This window comes from Azolla caroliniana, unplaced genomic scaffold (assembly GCF_043228905.1).
Source record: "Azolla caroliniana isolate FFs.n. ecotype wild unplaced genomic scaffold, voAzoCaro1.0.p SCAF_1, whole genome shotgun sequence".
NCBI classification, from domain to species: Eukaryota; Viridiplantae; Streptophyta; class Polypodiopsida; order Salviniales; family Salviniaceae; genus Azolla; species Azolla caroliniana.
This window is the reverse complement of record NW_028230436.1, coordinates 25,460,258-25,479,323: the sequence shown is the minus strand read 5'-3', so window position 1 is coordinate 25,479,323 and position 19,066 is coordinate 25,460,258. Positions and strand designations below refer to the sequence as shown.

At 40.2% G+C, this 19,066-nt stretch overlaps 2 protein-coding genes across 2 annotated transcripts; both read right to left on the bottom strand.

Annotated features, from left to right (window-relative positions):
- Positions 1–6,954: 6,954 nt before the first annotated feature.
- Positions 6,955–12,384, bottom strand: LOC147869270 (uncharacterized). Its single transcript, XM_087323678.1, has 2 exons — positions 10,933–12,384; positions 6,955–8,278 (listed from the first exon to the last, which is right to left on the bottom strand). The coding sequence occupies exons 1-2, from the start codon at positions 12,201–12,203 to the stop codon at positions 6,997–6,999; spliced, it is 2,553 nt and encodes an 850-aa protein (XP_087179804.1). The 5' UTR covers positions 12,204–12,384; the 3' UTR covers positions 6,955–6,996.
- Positions 12,385–14,075: 1,691 nt separating this feature from the next.
- LOC147869269 (uncharacterized) lies at positions 14,076–17,787 on the bottom strand. The gene is made up of 2 exons (XM_087323569.1): positions 17,664–17,787; positions 14,076–17,582 (listed from the first exon to the last, which is right to left on the bottom strand). Exons 1-2 carry the CDS (start codon positions 17,785–17,787, stop codon positions 14,380–14,382), a joined length of 3,327 nt encoding a protein of 1,108 aa, XP_087179695.1. The 3' UTR covers positions 14,076–14,379.
- Positions 17,788–19,066: the final 1,279 nt, after the last annotated feature.

The window sequence follows — 19,066 nt, the reverse complement described above, 5'->3', positions numbered from 1 at the left end:
ACATTGCATGTGTGGTGGTTGGTAATGTGTCAAGTGACCATGGATTCTTGTGTGCTACATTAAGTTGGAAAGTCCCCCCCCTCCCCCCCCCCCCCTGAAAAATTGTTGAATACTATAGTGCACAATCATAAGGATTTTGACATGAGAAATTTCAACTACCATTAACGAGGAGAAAATATTGACAATTGTGTTCCAACGGTTCTTTTTGGTGACATTTTGGCCTTTCACATTTTTCAGACTGTAAACATTTGCAAATACATACTCCCTTTAATTAATTTTCATCCTCGACGCATGGTGCTAATATTATTGCTGAATATATAAAAATGTCTATAATATTAGCGATTCTTAAATAACAATGGAGAACATTCTTTTCAGATACATATCTATATATTGAAGAGGATACCCTTTGTGTACATGTTTTTTCGTAAACAATCTTCTGAGTTGGTAAGCCTCCTTTAATTAATACCTTGTATACTGATTTTCAAAATAACTAAAGAGTGTTGAAGTGAATCATGTGTAGTACTTGTGCAAACATCAAGTCTACTTTTGAAACTGTCAAGTTTTTTAATTTCTTGGTGGCAGTTGTTTGGGAAGTGTGGTTATTTCATATGCTTGGTCTATATGTGCATGTTGGTCAGTTTTTGGAATTTTTGGCTCAGTTTGTGCAGGTTTTGTTTTTCTTTGTGTCTAAATCTTCGCTTTATTCAATCTCATCTTGACAATCCCTAGGACCTCACTCAGTCTGTTATCACGTGAGGCCCCCATGAGAACCTAAGTGGACATCTCAAATTTAAACCTGTTCTAAATTTCAGCTTGAATAGTACCTTTTGTTATCTTTCCAAATTTACAATTAATGTTTCAAATATTGTTTCTTAATAGTAAGGCATATGGATACAACAGGTCCGTGGAGTGCACATTATTCATTTGATGATCCAAAACTTACACTTCATGAGAAGTTCTTCACTTCATACTTGATCAATGACTTTTTCATGCATTATATATACTCTTATTAATGCTTCAAACCATGTGCATTACTACTAAATTAATGACTTGGGAATGTTCTTTGACTATATTTAAGGGTGACATAGAGAGCTCATCCAGCTTCTACTTTCTCCTTTTGTTCTAAGAGTTAAAATCCCCCACCTATATTCTTGGGGAGAGTGTGTTGCAATTATCGTTGGTCCAAGGGTCATGATAGTCCTTTGTGGAAAATAATAGAGTGATGCGAGAGCGGTTCTAATTGTATGGCATAATTGTAAATGCACTAACCTCATTCTAATATAGTGTGGAGAATAAGAGAACCCCACAACATGTCTCACTAGGACATGACCCACTACAAGGCACTCTTATTACACACCTTATATGGTGGATTTATCATGAGATTTTCTTATATGAATACACAATTATGTCATGTGCTCTCTAGTTTGGTAGGATGGCCACGAAACTCTTGACATCAAATATATATTGAGGTAGGCTGATATGATGTCGTATGGACGGTTACAGACCTTAAGTATTTTGTCCTACCTTAATCAAGTCTTAGACTCAATGTTGCATGTTTTGGGCTTCTCCTATGTCAATCCTAACCAACCTAAAACGTAATATGATTGGCACATTCCAATAGACGGGACGTCTCTTGGGAATTCTAACATAGCTCCTTCCACTTTGGCTTTTGAGTGTGTGTATGAACCTGACATTGCATATGATTTGCATGCAATTTCCCTCTTCGAGCCTCACGTCCTATAAACTCACACGCCATGTATATTGCCACCACTTGTAGTATCCTTGATTTTCTTAAAATTGATCATAACACCCTTGGACATCAAGCCTCTTCTTTGCAACTATCTTATTTGCTAATGGGAAGCACCAAACCCAATTTCTCTTAATAGAAAAATTGAAGTAGCATCATGCTTTATGTTTCCAATTCAGCTTCTTAAAATGCACATATTGCCTCTATTGTAGATTTTTGTATTTGTCGCCCCCATCATGGGTATCACGTTGAAATAGGTAGTTACTATTGTAAAAATGCAAGTGATGAGAATTGCACATTCCTAGGGTTTCAATCGGTAAGAATAGATTTCGATAAGCATTAAACTCATCGTTAACGATAAATAAATAGGTTATTGAACACTCCACAAGTGCTCACCATTCAATTCGTAGTAAACGGTACTCTATGAATACTTTATCTTTTTGTTTCATTTATACAAGTATATGGTGCATGCATCTCTATTTTTTATGTAACAATTAGTTGGTTTCCTGAATTCATAAATGCAATTTCTTTATTTGGTTGTCTAAAGGTTCCACAAGTGTGCTGTTTGTACATGGATGTTGCTTGATTTGAAGAAAGCTCCAATTGATGTCTTACATAAGAATAAATGTTTGATATAATAGGTGTTGGGTTAACCGAGTCTGGAAATAGCCTTTAATAAGTTAACTATCAGACCTTTTTTTATCCTTTGAGCTGACACACTACATTATCCATCCAATACAAGCCTCAAATTCTTTCCATCCATGGGAAAATGTGAGTTGAATTCAATACAATGTAATTGACGCCCATTTCCATAAGTTGACCTACTGCAAATCCCCAAAATAACAGTCACAGCCTTTTGATCAACATCACAATGCACTAGCTTTGTTCCCATCATTATAATCTCCCATACCATTATTATTGGGTCAAAATTAAGCATGCCCCACTCACGCACAACACAAAATTTGGAGATCAAACTGCAAGGCATCCCTCCATTGTGATCCGCATGGTAAAAATGATACATTGGAAATTAGTGTCAATACTTGATTGTAAAAGCATAATTTGTGTGATAGATAAATTTTTAAATAGAATATTATTTCAATGATACTTAAAGGATGTACATATGTAATAAACTTCTTAGAAAGGGTTACATAGAAACTAATGATTTGGATTACGAGGGATTTTTTTCACTTTTGCAAAAGACATGTAATATTAGTTACTACCAATGAAAATCGAATACTTTATTAGCTGAAATGTATAGTGAAAGCTAGTAAAAGTGTATACGTGTCTCATGGAAAAACCACAATGATATGTATTTGATGATAATCTCGTATTCCAATCTAAAGAAAGCTTTCTTATGACTCATGTGTGGTATAAAAAGTTAACAACGTCTCTTTAAAGTAGAGGTTTCAAAGTGTAGCACTTGTCTAACGGAATTGCAATAATTATTATTTATGCGGAAGATCCTATAACCACGTATGTTGAATATAGTTAATTAGTGCTAATAAGGAATTGGCATATAACATTCACATGAAAGAGGAATTAAGGTATTTTCTTGCCTTAGCAATTGTGACATGCTCTTGTTTTCTCATATCATGTCAAAAAACAAAATATGATGGATATGCTAGAATTGTTTTTTATGCATGGTTCTAAAAAATATATGATGGAACAAAGCACATCTCAAGTTGAATGCAAGGCCTCTACACAAACAATATGTGAAGTTATGTGAATAGAGACAAGTGAAGACTTTGCTTGGAATTACAATGCAAAGGCCTATTCAAATATTCTCTAATAATGTAAGCTATGTTATATTGGCAAAAAATCCCGCTTTTCATACTAGGACCAAAATAATTATGCCGGTTGAATTGTGATCGATGGGGTTGCGATGTAAAATATATCAAAACTGAAGGCCAAACTACAATCATCCTCATAAGAATTGTTCTTAGAGATAGATTCTTCAAATTCATAGAGAGTTAGTCTTGATTTGCCAATAAGCTCTTTGTATATTTATGTCCATCATGTTGTTTGTCATCTAAACCATTGCTTCAAAACAACTTAAGTTCCCTCTTATGTAGATGTGAGACAAAACGTTGAGGCACATGTGATGAGACTAGTCGACTATGCACATTTTTCCCTAAATAAGTTCGAGAGTCTGAGTATCACACTTTGATACAATGTTATGCCTTTGGTCACATTTGAATTTCTTGCACGAATTTCTCTCACAAACATTGCAATATTCATTAGTACACTTCTTGAACATCGAGAGTCACTACTCACTTTCACATGTATTAGGTGAAAGTGCTATATTTTTGTTCTCGTAAGTCATATTGATGTTTTAAGTGAATAATAAAATCTCTCTCTCTCTCTCTCTCTCTCTCTCTATATATATATATATATATATATATATATATATATATATATATATATAGAAAATATTAGACAAGTGACATAACTCATGTTGTCTATGCACTTGACACAAATCTATACAATGTTCTCTCTCATTTAGTGTGAGAGAAAACTCGAGGACAAATTGATGGTGCCAAGTTGGTTCAATTTTTTAGGTACAACACGAAAATCGGGAGGCAAATTATCCTAAAACAAGAACACAAAGATATTGCAGCTCATAAATTTTGGATACAAGAGGGCATTAGTGAAAGGAGATTAGCTAAATTTTGGAAAATGATATGGCATGATAGTGGTGACCGCATGATAATGATGTGCTTATGGCTTATTGTGCATAGAGCCTTGCCGGTAGGGGGGTGGGCTAAAGGCCCCAATGTAGATCCTAGATGTAGTGCATGTGGACAACTAGAAAGCCTTTCCCATTGTCTATGGGAATGTCATGAGGCAATGGCTATATGGAGGAGCGCATTACGATTGCTATGCCATGCCTCTAGCTCATTTACCCTCAAATGGGGACATGCTTGTTGGAACTGTCTTGGTGATGATATGGAGAAATTTGATAGCACATGCAAAGGAATGTACAGAGGGTAGAATGGAACTATTTGATTGATCAATGATAACAGTGCACCTACAAGTAATGCCCAGAAGCAAAAAATTGGAGATCTATGGATGTTGCTTGCACCCATTATCATATGGAACATCTGCACCGTAAGATGTACTAGGGCATTTTCAGCAAACAAACGGTCTCCAGTAGAATCTATTAAGCTAATATGGCACACATTAATATCTACATTGAGGGCCCAATATGAGCGGGTTGATGGAACAAATGATGCTTCAGAATTAATGAGGCTGAATTTCAGAAAACGATGGTGTATTACACCGATGGCTGCAGAATTTGGAGTGGATATACGGTGGCAGTACGTAGTGCTGAGATGGTTGTTCCCCCCTCCCATTAGATGATAGAGGGGCGTGAATGACATGAGAAACATGGAGAACAAACATGAGTGTAAGTTAAATAAGTGAGGTAGCCCATATGGAAGTAGATAATGACTAAAGTTGTGTATTGTATGTCATTTTAACTAATGGAGTATATTCTTATTTGGAAAAAAGAAAAATAAAAAATAAGATCATTTTCTCATGTTCATGGACCTTCTCTTTATATATGCCATCTACATATATGAGAGTATAACTAGAACATATGGTCTCACCCCATTGGAGTTTGAGCTTTCGTGGCAATTGGTTAGACATGGTCTGAAAAACCAAAATTGCCCATTCTATCGTAAAGTTCGCTTATGGGTGTTTTGGATTTTTGTCAATGGATTGGTTTTTTTGCTTCTACAACCTCTTTAGGTTAATCATACTCTTTATTGTATTTTATGTACCATCAAATGTCACTATGAGAGTTATCTTCATGCCTTTCGAAGAGTTTTGTACGTTTGTACTCCAAACATTTGTTGTCACAAAGTTAGTAAAATTGTTTCGTGTTGTTGAACCCACTACAATAGCTCCTTGTATTGGTGTGCCTTCTCAAAGCTCAGATGTTGAAGAAGAAGAAGAGGAATTTGGTTTGAAATTTGAAGCTGTTGTATTATAAACAACCAATATCAGAGTGCTTTGTAGGTTGGAATTGAATTAGAATGGTTTGACAAGCTTATTCCTTCTCTCTTTTTATATGGACCCTCGCATGGTTACAACCTAGCATCAACACATGCTCAACATGTTTGGCTAGCATTCATAACTATCAGATGCAAGGTTAATAATGATGTAACATCTTAATATGGTACATATGTGATATTTACAAATAATGTCATGATGTCTAATGAGGTCTTGAATTCAAGACTCCTAAAAATGTATGACCTTCCTATGTACTCGTGACACTCAACTCATTTTACAAGCCCTTGTTTTCCACATGACATAGTTAGTGGCTAAAAGGTTCACATTAGGCACTGAATTGGCCTTTTAGTGTAGTATTTCCTATTTATAATAGGTGACATTATAACATATTTTAGGGGCAAGAATAATTTTAACTTCATAGTGCTTGTAAGAGATGGTGTAGAATCTAGATTGTTCATCTAATGAGTAAGAAGGGATTTCTTGCAAAAAAAAAGTGTGTTTTCCCTTTAAATTAAAGAAACTTCTTACATCAATCATTAACATCAAGGGGGATTGAAAGATTATTGACAATTGACAAGGACGTCCTTGATATGAATAAAAAAAGATCTTAAACTCTTGGTTTAAAGTGTGCATGTGCAATTGTAACTTTTGGGTGGTCTTTTGAATGGCATTTTCAGTTATATTCTGAGAAAATAGATTCACATTTGTCAAAAGCCAGGCAAGCCCCATACAAGCAATAAGCTCTCTTTAATAGAAAAGAGATTCACACTTGCAAGAAGATGAATTCAATGCAAATAAAAACCTAGGAGCATACGATTCTCTTCACTTGCATTTTATAGTAAATCATCCTACATATTTCAACATGATGTGTGCCTAAAACATTTGAAATGTTCCTCAGAATGTCTACAAGAATGAAATTCTACACTAGAGGCATATGTTAGTTTTAGAAGCTCAACTCTAGAAGTAAAACATTGTGTTGCTTCAACATATTTATTTAAGAAGAAATGGATGGTATCTATAATACACTTAAATTGATCAATACACTCGCAAATACATCAGAATGTTGTGCTATATTTGCCCAGACTTCATGGATCATCACCATTCGTTATTATCATTGGTTTTAAATACAACGACCAATCCAAGTGATTGCAAAAATACAAGGGGTAATTTGAGTTTAAAGGAGATGACAACAATGTGTTTGGAAATTCTACAATGGCAAAAATACAAAGGGAAATTCAGACGAGGTGACGACAACCCGTGAGGAATCTCTCCGAAGTATCGGGCTCATAGATGCGACGAAAAGCCAAGGTGGAGCGAGCAACATCGAATTCCAAGAGGCTATCTTCCTGTTGGAATGTACCGAGGACATTAGGTTTGTTGGGGCCAGCATCCACGAAGCCAAAACAAGCGACACTTGGCGTGGACAAAGGCCGGACAAAATACTTAGGGGCGGAGACGGTCCAAGCGGCACCGCCCGCGAGGTCTAGGGATAAGATGGGGCCGACGGGGAGGGGATGCTGGGAGCCATAGCGATCGAAGAAAGAGTTGGCCGAGTAGCAGGTGTCGAAGGGGGCCACGGGATCGAGGGGAGGGGTGGGGCCGACCGCGTGTCGAAACATGTCTCGGAAGGCCGCGTATGTGGACGTCTCCAAGGAGGTGTAGGGTTGTGTGGTGCTAATGAAGAGCTTTATTGGCTTGGACAGATTCAGGGAACCGACCCAGCTACTTCCACCCACGCTTATGTTGTGCACAGATATGGCGTACCTATGTTCTGGTTCTGGGCCATTCTTCTTCTTCTGATTCTTCTTGATGATGAGAGGCGTTCGCTGGAACTGGTTGGACGGGAAGTGTGTGATCTGAACTTCCAGGAACCTGCCGAAGAATGTGATTTCCTGGGCCTTCGTGTACACATCGGGGCTGCCCATGTATGCTATGGAAGGCAAACAGTATGCGAATCTCCGGCCGAGGCCTGCATTCTTGCTCACCTGCGCCGGCAACGAGGAGGCCGCCGCACCCGAAAAGCCCGCCACTCCGTCGGCATTGCTACCGCACTTGAAATTCACTTTCCTCACCGGCACCGACACGATAGGATCCGACACATTGCCACGGAGCTTGTTCAACCACACGCTGTCCTCTACCTCACAGCCTTCCAATGTCGTCGTCTTCTTCGACTTCCTCGATCTCGTGTCCCGACATTTCAGCTTGTGCAATGTTCGTGACGATGCCGCCAACTCATTGCTGCAATTCACTATGGTTTCCGATGATTCTAGGTCTAGCTTCAGCCTCATTGTGGTTTGATTCGGACTACCGATCGGCAGATTCACCACGTAAAATGGTGGTGTCGATCCACCATAGTCCGATCCCACCTTTTCTAGCTTGATAGACAATGTCATGTTATTTCGTGCATCCACGCATTCTAAGCACAACATAGTGATGCTCATAATGGCCACTAATATCCCGAGTAGAGACCCTTGTGCGTGAGAGTTCCCCATGATTACTATAGTTGAGGTTACTAGTGATTACATATGGGCTATGAGTATATGCCAATTTATTTGGGCTTCTACATTAGCTCATCGATTTTACAAGCACCACTTAAATAAGGCTTTCCTTTTAACGTTCATAATGTAAATTAAAGCCATGAGCACATGTAATCATGGTCAAACCTTTGGGATGGCCACGATTGTAACATGCAACAAATTTCTCGATGCTTATCAACAATGTCATCAATGCTTACCGACAATTGACATGATCTATCAATATTATAATCATATAAGAATGTTGAAAAGCAAAAGTTTGCAAATCGAGATCGAGCCTTGTAGTATTGTTACATGCTCATAATAATAGAAAGACTCATCAACAATCAAGCTATATGAGAAGAAGGCCTATATAGAAAAGAGGCCAATGTTTGGAAAGGATCTTTTCGGTGGATTGGAAAATGTACATGCCTAGGACAAGGGAAGCGTTGCCCAAGGTAAGGGATGTGTGCTTGAACAAAATATTCATCCTTGGGTTGAGAATGTGGTGTGTCTAGATATGAAAAGCTACAAAGCTACGCCCTTGCAAAATTGAAAATATTAGATCTACATGATTTATAGTTACTAAATATAATTAAATAAGAGAGACACAATGAAAGGGTGTGTGCATTTAATTAGCTTTTCTAAGTTTCAATAGTGTCATACTTTTTGATAATTTAGATATTAACCCATGGATAATGATGGAGAAAAGTAATTGGTTGTGTCTCTCTTTGTACTAGGCTTAGTTTTTATGTAATATTTGCATTCATGGTTCCTTATTGGCTTCTATAAAGAAGCGTCTAAGATAATGTGTGGATGAGTGACTCAATATTGGAAGCCTTTAGGTACATATATGCTTGGACTTTTGTCGACATAGGGAAGTGACAAAAAGCGCCTAATTTGACTGGACGTTTAATTAATTTATGTGGGTGACATATCTTGTCCTTTGACACATTGCTAAGGTCATTCTTGATTCTAGTGTCCTATTTGAAGGGGTGCTAAATAATGTGTCTTCAAATGTGTGGATGATGGCTTTAATGGACTATATATAAGTGAGGGGAGCTTCACTTTGACTCTTAAATTTAAAACTCTAATTGCCGATAACACTCATAAGTAACATGCATCCTAATGATGTGAGATGATATACATGTAAACGAGAACTTGAATGGAGTCTTTAAGGTTTATGTTTGAAAATTCAAACATAGGTCAATAATTATGGGCAATACAATTACAAAAGAAGGCGAAAAGAAAAATACAATGAAATGTATTTGGTACAAGATGGCAAAGCCACCAAATATTTAAAGTTGTGAGGGTGTGAAATTATTGTTAACTTTTGGAGAGTTATGAGTTGCAAGGTTGGAAGAAGTCACATTCATTGTAGATTGGTTTCATCCAATTGACTTTAGTAGATGAACATTGGTCTAAGGACATATAGTCATTAGCTTGACAATTGTGTACATATCTAGTTTCTTTTTCTCTCTTGTTGTCTTCTTGCTCATACTTCATTTTTGTCTCAAGTTCTTGGGTTGTGGGTATGATCCTCGTATGATCGTTCACTCATTCTCATCTTCATCATTTGAATTTTCATGTCTAAATCCTCTCATTTGATCAAGTATGTTCTCTCAACCAAATCCGCTCATTCGAACCCTTTGCATTTGAATCCACCAATCCTCTTATTAGAATCTAGTGGTCTTAATTCTCCCCTCCCACAGTTTTATCCCACAACATACAAAAGGAAACGATTAAAGAGAAAGGTGAACTTTTGTCGCAATGGTGATAGGAATTCCATTGTAACATTGGTTAAACAGTTAGAAGTTTTATTACCGTATATGTGTTAGGCCAACCAACATATATCAATGTTAGTTATCCTATAATCCTGGATTCATTTAATATCTATCAATGGATTTGAAGAATTTTGACCTCATAATATTTGTAGAAGATGGTGTTGGGCGAAAGGCTTATTTGAAAGAAAAAACACGTGCAATTAATCCTAAGTTTAAGTGACCTTTTGTCTTTGCGTTCATATTAAGATTTCAGAATTGCAATCTTGAATAGACAACAAATATATGAAATTGCAGACCTTTTAGACACCAACAAAAAGAAAACATATTATTGAATTATGGAGAGATACATAGGAAGGCATGCACCATACACTAATTAAATGCAACAAAGAATAGAACCAAACTCTTGCCACAATTGATTAGTGATTGAATGTTGAACGCTCATTGAGTGTTCAAAAACCGGTATATCGACACTAAAGAAATTGAACACGCATGAAAACCCAAAATGATTGGTATCAAGTTCATGATCCCAAGAACACACAACCAACTTCAGTTGCATTTTATAATTATTGGTCATTGTAAGCAAAACCCAATCTTATGCTCCATCACTCGACGAAAACAATGATGTCACACCAACAATTTTATTTGAAACGAAACATAGAGGAGTCTATCTTGTCCATAAATTCATTGATACATGTACAAATAATATGCAATACATTGTAGTGTACCATGCAAGGATATGTCCAATTTATTATCATTCATCGTTAATGTTGGATTCAAATTCAGCTGTGAATTGACCGTGTGCGTGAACAATCACCGGATCCAGATTGGAGGTAGCTGGATCCATTGAGGGATACAAAGTTGGGTGTGACATTACAAGAGGTAAGAGCAATCGGTGAGTAAATTCTCGGGGGCATCGGGTTCATACATTCGTTGAAAAGCCAAGGTAGAGCGAGGGACATCGAACTCGAGGAGACTTCCTTCCTGTTGGAAAGTGCCTAGCACATTGGGTTGGTGGGGGCCGGCGTCTACAAAGCCGAAGCAAGCGACATCGAGGCCCGGGGTCGGGCGGACAAAGTACTTGGGGGCGGACACGGTCCACGTGGCCCCGCCTGCGAGACGGAGGGCTATGACAGGCCCGAAGGCCAGCGGATGGCGCGGTGCGCGGCTGCCCCGGAAGAAAGTGTCGGCGGCATAGCACGTGTCGAAAGGCGGCACAGTCCCGACCAGAGGAATGGGGCCCACGGCTCCCCGGAACGCATCCCGGAGGGCCGCGTACGTGGAGCTCTCCAGTGCGGTATACCGCTTCGTGGTGCTAATGAAGAGCTCCAGCGGCTTGGAGAGGTTGAGAGAGGTATCCCCGCTACCTCCTGCGAATCCACCCACGCTGATGTTGTGCACAGATATGGCGTACCTATGTTCTGGTTCTGGGCCATTCTTCTTCTTCTTGATGATGAGAGGCGTCCGCTGGAACTGGTTGGGTGGGAAGTGTGTGATCTGAACATATATGAAAGCACCAAAAGAGATGCTGATTAACTGCGCCTTTGTGTACACGTCCGGGCTCCCAAAGTATGCGATGGACGGCAAACAATACGAGAACCTCTTCCCGAGCCCCCCGCCGTTTTTGCTCACCTGTGCCGGCAATGACCACGAGTCGGCGCCCGAAAAAGCCGCCACTCCGTCCCCGGAATTGCCACTGCTACTGCACTTGAAATTCACTTTCCTCACCGGCACCGACACGATAGGATCCGACAAGTTGCCACGGAGCTTGTTCAACCACACGCTGTCCTCGACCTCACAGTCTTCATATGTCTTCTTCGACTTCCTAGATCTCGTGTCCGGACATTTCAGCTTGTGCAATGTTAGCGACGATGCCCCCAACTCATTGCTGCAATTCACTATGGTTTCCGATGAATCTAGGTCTAGCTTTAGCATCATTGTGGTTTGATTTGGACTCCCAATTGGCAGATTCACCACGTAAAACGGTGTGGATCCACCGTAGTCAGTGCCGACCTTCTCTAGCTTGATAGACAATGTCTTGTTACTTCGCGCATCCGCACATTCTAAGCACAATATAGTGATGCTTATAATCGTTACCAATGCCACTAATATGCCTAGAAGAGAACCTTGTGCACCAAAGTTCCCCATAATCACTATGGCTAATAATATTAGTGCGTATTTATGGACTATGATTGTGCACTCGTTGATGTTATGGTATAAGTTTTCGAGCTTCCCCTCTAGCTCATATAAACCTTAGGCACCCATTAACAAGGCTTTCAGTTTACCTTTGGTACATGAAAAGTTGTGTAGATAGGTGTGCATGAGCACACATGTACTTTGGTCAAACCTTTGGGAGCATCCTCGCTGGATAACCCATGTCCTTAACTAGCAACAAGTTATTTAGTACTTATCGACACTTCCCATGATCTATATATATAATATGTATATTTAGGGTGATATGCACGGAAAATAAAAAAGTTTGGAAATGTGGATCTAATCCTATAAAATTGCTACTAACTCACATTTGTTTGGAGACATTCAATTGTCAACTTGTACTTGAGAGAAGGTTAGGTTGGTGAAATACATAAATTTAACAACTGGAAGTTTTGTTTCCATATGTATATCCTCATGACTCCCCCACTTGAACATTAAAGTCTTTTAGGTTCTTTATTCACTCTCTTTCCCCCTAAGTCTTCATCGTCGTGGAGAATATGCGTTCGAGTAATGCTATACACATCGAATGATGTGGTGCTTTGGAGTTGTTTTTTGTTGTTGTTGTTTCATCTACACATATTGTTTTCCTTCGACATGCAAGATGTCTTGTAAGATATGAGTTGTAAATTATCCTTTGTACATTGCTTAACTAATGGAAGTAGTTTTTTTTTTGGAATAAAAAAAGTCTCCATCGTCGTAGATGGATACAAAAAGATTCATGTTGTGATGTATTGAGGGGCCATAGGCCTTTATTAACCAAATTGAGACCTCATGCTTGTAGTCTGTAGATTGGGGATCATAAGGTTCACATAGTAACCAATATGAGGTAACTCACCGTGCGTGCATCAATATTTGAGAATGGGGAGATTTTGATCATCCAACATCCCAACCCACTTGTTCAACAATTTCTTGTAATTTTTTTATTACTTTCAGAACATTACGCCATCTTGAATTACTTGAATCTAGTCATTCAAGTAATAACCTATGGAATAGAATTATTTTAACAAGATTTTCTTGTAACAATGAACTTTATAGAGTTTTCTTGATGTGAACAAAGGCCTTTTCTCATTTTAATGTATAGGTCTCAAGTTCAAATGGTATTTTCCCCAATTTGGTGAGGTTACTTCGTTGTTTATCTTAAAATCAAGGAAATAATTAGCTTTGTGGGCATATTTAGGTCTTCTTAATTAGTGGAAATCTGTATTATGAAATTACAGAAAAAATAAAAATACGATTAAGAAGTACATGATTTGTTTGTATTAAGGTAGTAAAAAATCTATTTCCTTGACTTATGATTGTCGTGATTATTAAGATATTATTGAAAAGTATAAGGAAATCTTAAGAGTTCTGTGACTCGCAGCATTCATACTTTCAATTAAAGAAAAGATTCCAGAGGAAATTAACGCATCAAAAAAGTAATGAAAAGATCTAACCCATGCATCGAAAAACAAGCAAATGGAAATCACCTCCCTATCGGGCAAATGAGCACAAAATTTGAACCTCTACAAGAAAGTTTACAAAGCCCGACTACAGAGACAATGAAGTGTGAGAAATTAGAATCGAGATAGTTAGAAATTTTTGAGATGATATACCTTTATACATGCATGCTCACATGAATCTACTCATAAAAAGGATTTTCGAGAGAACATTCATTATGTTCTTGTGTGTGGTGACATTGAGATGATGGTTAGGTACATGGATTATGCCTTATACATTTTTGAATCATGACTCTAAGACTAATGTTTTCATGGGATGAAAATGATACTTCAAGGTGATCCACAAGAGATACTCAAAGAGAGACAGGACACAATATAAGATAGTTATATATCACTAGTTAATACAAGAACACTCCTATGCTTCCCTATGGAAATTGATGAAACTCTTGGGGGAGGCCGAGTGTAAGCTTGCTTTACAACATATGGCATCTGACATTCCTAGGCCATGGGACCTAGAATAAGCTCATGCATGCACAACATTGGCACTGAACCATTTTAAGGAGTGAAAACGATAGCATTGCCATTTAAAAGATGAGCGGGGAATTGAAGCAATGGCCCGAGAGTATCGAGTTCCGTCGTTAACGTTGGTCGGTCGTTGCTTTTTCCGGTCGGTGCTAAGCCGAGGAAGCATGAATACGAGGGGGGAGATTCTCCATGGATAGGATGAGCTGGTGGAGCGCTTGAGCCACGATGTCCATGGAAGGCCGGTGGGCCGCTACGTCAGCGGTGCATGCGACCGCCACCTCGAGGCAGGCTACGAGCTGCCGTGTGTCGCCGCAAGTGGCGCTCATCCTGGGATCCACGGCCTCCTCTACCCACCTCTTGTGCCACGCATTCCTCGCCAACTCCACCATTTGTCGCGTGTTGTCGGGGTTGTTCAAGCCCCTCCACCTCGTGACCATCTCGAGCAATAGCACCCCGAAGCTATACACGTCTCCCTCGGCCGTCCCGTCTTGGCTCTCGTTTCCCGCCTCCGGTGGCGCATACGGGTTGGGCGATGCCATGGCCGTCCACGAGCCGCCATCCGGCCGCACTGCCGCCGGATTCACACGATGGAACCCACAGTAGTCGGACAAGTGCGCTTCGAAGAGGTGGTCCAAGAGCACATTGCTGGGCTTGAGGTTGCCATGGACCATGTTCTGTCTGTGCAGAAACGCCATGGCCTTCGCCATTCCGCTCGCGATGCGGAGGCAGCGCGGCCAATCCAAAGCATCATCATCAGATGTGGCGGCTGCGCCATGGAGTAGCTCCTGCAGGGTGCCGTTACGCATGAAACGGAGCAGGATCAGGTGCTCAGAGCCATGGTGCAGGCATCCCAACACAGGGACCAGATGTGAGTGTCGGAGCACCGCCGCTCGGCGGACTTGCGAAAGGAAGACATCGCCATGGCCGCTCAGCGTCACTCTCTTCACGCAGATCTCCACGCCTCTGCCCAGATCGGCTTTGTACACCACGCTACTGCTTCCTCTCCCCACAATGGATTTCGAATCGAAGTTCCCAGTGGCTAAACGTAGGTCAGAATAGGAGAGGGCGCCGCCGCCACGGCCACGTTTGTCGAACATCTCTACTGTCCATTTCTCTTTCTCCATTGAGCTGCGCCTGCTGATGAGGGAGAGGGATTCCGTGCCGGCATTACGAGAAGATCTGTAGCGATGGTTTGTGCGAAGGATGCTGAGATCACAGCACGATGATATTCTGCGAATGGGAAGGGCAACAACCAGCAAAACGGTGGATGCGGAGACAATGGCGACGAGCATGACGGCCCGGCGGTTGGAGCCGTGGTGGGAATAGAGCGGCGAAGGCGAAGGGGTGGGAGCGATGGCGTGGGAACAAGAAGGGGGCGTGGATGCAGAGTGTGCAGGCTCCTGCGTGCTGCTTCGGTTGAAGCAGAGATTGAGATCGCCCAAAAAGGAGGAGGGAGGCGAGGAAGCGAATGGGCCGGCGGAGGGGATGGGCCCTGCGAGGAGAGGGTTGAAGGAAAGATTGAGTGCCGACAGATGCACCAGATTCTGCATCTCTGCAGGAATGGGACCCGAGAAATTGTTGGCCGACAGATCGAGGGTCGTGAGGCACGACAGGTTGCCGAGTCCGGCACTCAGATTCCCGTCCAGGCTGTTGTGGGATAGGCTGAGGTGGAGCAATGGCAGATGGTATAAGCTCTCTGGGACCGCCCCCGACAGGCGGTTGTTGTCCAGGAGTAGCGAAGACGTGGCAGCCGGTAGCTCGCCCGGGATTGAACCCGTCAGCATGTTGTGAGAGAGGTGCACCAAGGAATAATAATACGTGCACCCCGGCCCATCAAAGCCGCCGGACATCAGTCGGTTCCACATTCGTGCACACGATTGGTAGTCCATGTTGTCGGCCGGAAGATCGTCGGCCGGAAACCAACGGCGTAACGGAGAACAGTCGCCCGCGTAGTCGGGGACAAGTGTGGGCGTGGTGTCAGATGGGGCTCGATGTCCACCGATCATGTTCGGAATGGGACCCGATAGGTTGTTGTTGGTGGCATCGAAGAAAGATAAGCTCTCGAGACTTCCCAACTCTGATGCTATTGTACCGTTCAACTCATTGTTCGCCACATCTAGCACCTTTAGCCCCTTGAGGCCCCCGATATCGTCTGGTATTCCCCCGGTAAATTGATTGTGTGCCAGTATCAAGTATTCTAAAGACCCTAATCCCCCCATTATTGGCGTTAACCCTCCTTTTAATCCATTGTTGCTAAGATCGATATACCTAAGTTTGCTTAGTTTTTGAAACATCCATTCCTCTACCACCCCTGTCAAGTTGTTCCCATTTAGCCACACATATTCCAACAACGCACCTTGGCCCATGTTCCCGAGAAATGTTGGTATGCTTCCGCTTAACTTGTTCCGTTTCACATCTAAATATACTAGGGACTTGAGCTTCCTCAATTCGTAGGGTAGGTCAATCAAGTTATTGTCCCCTAGTATCAAACTCCTCAATGTTGTTAGCTTTCCTAGTTCATGTGGTACATTCCCACTTAGCTTGTTCCTTGACAAACTCAACACCTCTAATGACCTACAATTCCCAAGTGTTGATGGAATTGTTCCCCATAACAAATTCCATGATAAGTCGAGTTCTTGAAAACTAGCTCCACATGTGGTGAACAATTTATGTGGTATTTCACCGACCAATTGGTTTGTACCTAGTTTTAGGACTTGTAGATTCATCATCATTGCCCCTATTGATGCTTGAGTTGTCAAGGACCCATCAAAGAAATTGTTTGAAAGGTCAAGCACAATAAGAGTGGATGAAAACCCAAAAGGAATGTGCCCACTGAAGAGGTTATTGGAAAGATTAAGGAACATGAGAGACGTCAAATTTTGGGAAAACATCTCAAAGTCGATGTTCCCACTTAGGCTATTAGAGGAAAGATCAATTTGAACCACGTTGGGCAAAGCTTTGATGAGCTCCAAGGGTATGGTGGAAGACAGACTATTGTGAGAGAGATCCAATTCTTCAAGGTTAGTACAATTCCCCAGGTCTATGGGGATGCTTTGTGAGAAGTTATTGAATGAGAGGTATAATTGAGTGAGGGAGTAAAAGGATGGGAAAACATGTTGGGGAAGTGGGCCTTGTAACCCAAGGTTTGTAAGGTTGATGGTTGTAACACTTGAGGCATCGTCACAACGAACTCCAACCCAATTACAATAGTCATTTGTTATATATTCTGGAGATGAAATATTTGTTGCCCAATCATGAAGGACCAATTGTATATCTGGGTTGCGCAATTCGAGTGAATTCCTTAGGGCAATCAAGGCATTCCTTTGGTGATTTCTTGACATCAATAGAGAACCTAATTCAACAATTTATATTAGAATTTAGACAAAGAAAAAAATCAAAGCTAATGTTTTGTTCTTAAACATGTCTGCCTCACCTTGTGGAGCAAATGACGTTCTGATAACACTTGAATTGGAGAGAAAAAGAAGAAGACATGAGAAATGCAAGATTAATAAAGGTGGTTTAAGTGCAACTCTAGTAGTAGGAGTTGAAGAATCCATGATACGATGAATGAATGAAATCAACACTTGATCTTCCACAAAAGATTTAATGTCTTAGAAAAGAGTAGAAGTAGTGAGGAGAAAGAGGAAATTTAGTAGTGATGTCGTGCCTTTTTTATACTGTTTCTTTATCAATATCTAAAAGATAGAACCATCAAAATGTGCCTTTTAAGGTGGTGGACCTAGTCTATTACATACCTTCTGAGATCTTAACTAACAATTGGCAACGGTTTGGTTTGGTTCGAGAGGGTACAAACCAAACCGTTTAAATTTTTTGAAACTTGAACCGAACCACGAAACCGTTAAACCGAACCATTAAAAAAATTTCAAACCGTTACGCCATTAAACTGGTAAAACCGCGGTTTCAGTTTTTAGCTTAGGTCAAATTTTAAATTTTAAATTTTAAAATATTTCATTATTTAAATTTTAAAGTTTTTCCTAAAATTGAGAAAAAGGCATGAAAATGAAAAGATTATTTAAAAACAATTTTTTATTTAAAAAATAAATAAAACAACGTTAAACCGTTTAAACTACGGTTTCGAACCATTGAAACCGAACCGAACCGTTAAAAAAAACCCAAACCTGAACCGAACTGAATCGTTTAAACTGTTAAGCCGCATTTTCACGGTTCGATTTGGTTCAAATCGAACCATTGCCGATTGTTAATCTTACTAACCCCCCTTAAAAGCAATGTTACATGCTTGACTCCTATGAAGATGATTAATGCTACCTTTGGTAAAATCCAACAAGTAGTCCATAAGCCAAATTGGCTTGAGTAATGAACAATTGTTACTTGCTTCCAAGAATGGATGGATCACTTGTAGTTGTTTGTCAGATGTCCCGCCAACTACCCTTCTGGAGTCATGCTTTGCTTGGTTTGGAGATCCCATGCATTATTCTCGTGATTAATTGTTTTCTTAATTGCTACTATAGATCAAAATTATTTTTGATAAAATTGAGAAAAAATGTTTTCCCTAACTTGTTTTTGGACTCATGCCCAAAGAATCTCCTAAAATTTAAATGATTGATTCAACAAATTTGATTTTGCGTTAATCTACAAACTTGTAGAGAATGACATGCCCATTTGTATGAATAAAAAAACCCATGAGTAGTTATTTCAAGACAAAAAATATGTGTTTACAATGTTTTTGGGTTTATATTTTGGAAAATCAAAGACCTCTTGAGAAGAAGACATCATATAACATTTATGGACTTTAGTCATAAGAGAATTGGTCTTTCATGAGGCTCATTGTTGGTTGTAACCAACTTGTCCACCTTA

Excerpts from the sequence above, each read along its gene's own strand:
- LOC147869270 (XM_087323678.1), bottom strand. The coding sequence starts at position 12,203 with ATGGGGAACTTTGGTGCACAAGGTTCTCTTCTAGGCATATTAGTGGCA. Across the intron at positions 8,279-10,932 it reads ACCGATTGCTCTTACCTCTT|ACTAGTAACCTCAACTATAG; the intron begins GTAATGTCACAC and ends CCATATGTAATC.
- LOC147869269 (XM_087323569.1), bottom strand. The coding sequence starts at position 17,787 with ATGGATTCTTCAACTCCTACTACTAGAGTTGCACTTAAACCACCTTTA. Across the intron at positions 17,583-17,663 it reads AACGTCATTTGCTCCACAAG|GTTCTCTATTGATGTCAAGA; the intron begins GTGAGGCAGACA and ends TTGTTGAATTAG.